Genomic DNA, 2,581 nt, shown 5'->3' on the forward strand with positions numbered 1-2,581 from the left:
TGTTTGGAAGTGTTTTTACTACTTCTTTAAATAATTAATTGAGTGTTTTTGTTTATTAACTCTTCATTTTATTGTTTAATTAGTTAAATAACATTTATAAAACATATCAAATTATTTATTGTTTCATCATTTCATCATTAGATTAATTAGTATTTCTTTTATTCATTAAATATCTTTGTTATTTGTTATTTATTTGTTATTTACTTTATTTTTATTTTATGTTTTATTATTCATTGTTGTTATACTTTCAATTAGTTTTATTCTTATTTTCTATCAACTTTTTATGCAACACGTTATTTCTTTTTCTTTTATTATTCTATTTCTTATCTTTACTGTGCTTTTCTTTCCTTGCTATTTATTATTTATTATTCTTCCTTTTCTATTTTTTATTCATCTCCTTCTTTTGTTTATTGTCTTTCTTCTGTTCTTTTGTTTTACTTTATTTGTTCGTTGCCTCTCCATTTCTTTAGTTTTGTTGAATATGATTTTCTTTTCTTTACAACAAACAAAAACATTCTCAGCAACAAATCAATAAAATTTGAGATAAGTTTTACAATGAAAAAGAACCTAAAACAAAAAAAAGAACCTAAAACAAAAAAAAAATAAAGAATGGAGGAAGTTACAACGGACAATGCAATGATAATCGAAGAAGATGCTATTGAAGGACTTCATTTATTTGGAGATAAAAAAGAAATGACATTATTTAAACATTTAAATAGAACACATACAAAGATAGGAGAAAAGATGATAAAAGAATGGATTAAACAACCGTTGATAGACAAAGACAAGATAAATAAACGATTAGAATTAGTCGAAGGGTTTTATGACAATTCAGGGATTCGATTAAAAATCAAAAATGAAGAATTAGCAATAATACCAGACTTAGAGAAATTAATAAAAGGGATAAATAAAAGTGATTTAGAAAGTATTGTTAAATTATATGAAGCAGTAAGAATTAGTAAAAATATTAAAGAAGAATTAAAAGAAATGAATAATAAAAGTATAGAAAAAGAAATAATAGAACCATTAGAAAAAATAACGGAAGAAATGGAAAAATTTGAAGAAATGGTAGTAACACTTATTGATATTGAAGAGACACAAAATCACGTATTTAAAATAAGAGAAGATTTTGATGAAGGGCTTCAAAAAATAAGAGAAAGTCATAAAAAAGTAGAAGAACTTTTTGAAAAGTGTTTAGAACAAGCAGCAAATGACCTTAATATTAAAACAGATAAAATTAAAATTGTTGAACATAACAATAATTTAATATTAAGAGTATCTAAAAGTAATGAAAAAGAAGTTAAAAAGAATAAAAAATATACTATTATTCAAACACTTAAAGGAGAATGTAAATTTACATTTAAAGAAATGCAAACACTTAATGTTAAAAGAGATAAACTTAAATTAAAAGAAGAAGAAATTAATAAAAAGTTTATAGAAGAAATAAATAAAGTAGTAGAAGGATATAAAGAAAAGTTTCAAGAATTAGAAAATATGATTGGATATATTGATTGTATTCAATCGTTTGCAACTGTTTCTATTGATAATAATCAAGGATATAGTAAACCAACAATATATGAAAGTGAAAAAGGAATAATTAAAATTATAAAAGCAAGACATCCATTAATTGAGAATAATAGTATTAATTCATTTATTGAAAATGATATTGATATTGATAGAAAAGAAACAAGATTTCAAATTATTACAGGACCAAATATGGGAGGAAAATCAACATATTTAAGAATGATTGGATTATGTGTTATTATGGCACAAATTGGAATGTTTATTCCATGTTCAGAAGCACATATTTCTATTTGTGATAAAATAATGTGTAGAATAGGAGCAGGTGATAATATTGTTGAAGGAATGAGTACATTTATGTCAGAAATGAAAGATACATCAGAAATTATTAAAAAATCAACAAAAAATTCATTAGTTTTAATAGATGAATTGGGTAGAGGAACATCAACATATGATGGATTTGGAATTGCTTGGGCAATTTCAGAATATTTGGCTATTGACATTGGATGTTATTGTGTGTTTGCAACTCATTTTCATGAAATTACAGGATTAGAAAAAAGAGTAACTGGTGTTATAAATAAACATGTTGAAGCTGATATTATTGATAAACAACTTGTATTAAAATATAAAATTAATAATGGAAGTACTGATCAAAGTTTAGCAATTTATGTTGCTGAATGGGCTGATTTTCCTCATGAAGTTGTTGAGTCTGCAAAAAGAAAAGCAAAAGAACTTGATTTAGACCAACCTGATTCTAAAAGGAAAATTGAATTATTCACAAATAAAATCCCTCTTTTAGATGATGAAATTCCTCAAATTACTCCTGAAGATATTCTTAATGGAAAGTCAATTATTTCTCAGTTTATCCATGACTATAAATCTACTCCTTCTGATCAACTCATTCCTCTTCAAAATAAGTATCATCAATTACTTCTTTCAAATCCTTTTTTAAAGCAACTTGAACTTATTTCACTAAAATAAAATTTATTGTTTCTTTAGTGTATTATTTTGGTTTTATTATATTCTTTTTGTTTTCTTTACTACATCTTTTCTTTTTTTT

General features: G+C 23.8%; 1 protein-coding gene across 1 annotated transcript; it reads left to right on the forward strand.

Moving 5' to 3' along the window:
- Positions 1 to 609: 609 nt before the first annotated feature.
- Positions 610 to 2,502, forward strand: ENU1_041210 (DNA mismatch repair protein Msh2, putative; the record flags this gene model as incomplete). Its single annotated transcript, XM_008857559.1, has 1 exon — positions 610 to 2,502. One exon carries the CDS (start codon positions 610 to 612, stop codon positions 2,500 to 2,502), a length of 1,893 nt encoding a protein of 630 aa, XP_008855781.1.
- Positions 2,503 to 2,581: the final 79 nt, after the last annotated feature.

This window comes from Entamoeba nuttalli, assembly GCF_000257125.1.
Source record: "Entamoeba nuttalli P19 unplaced genomic scaffold asmbl_2768, whole genome shotgun sequence".
In the NCBI taxonomy this organism is placed as follows: Eukaryota; Evosea; order Mastigamoebida; family Endamoebidae; genus Entamoeba; species Entamoeba nuttalli.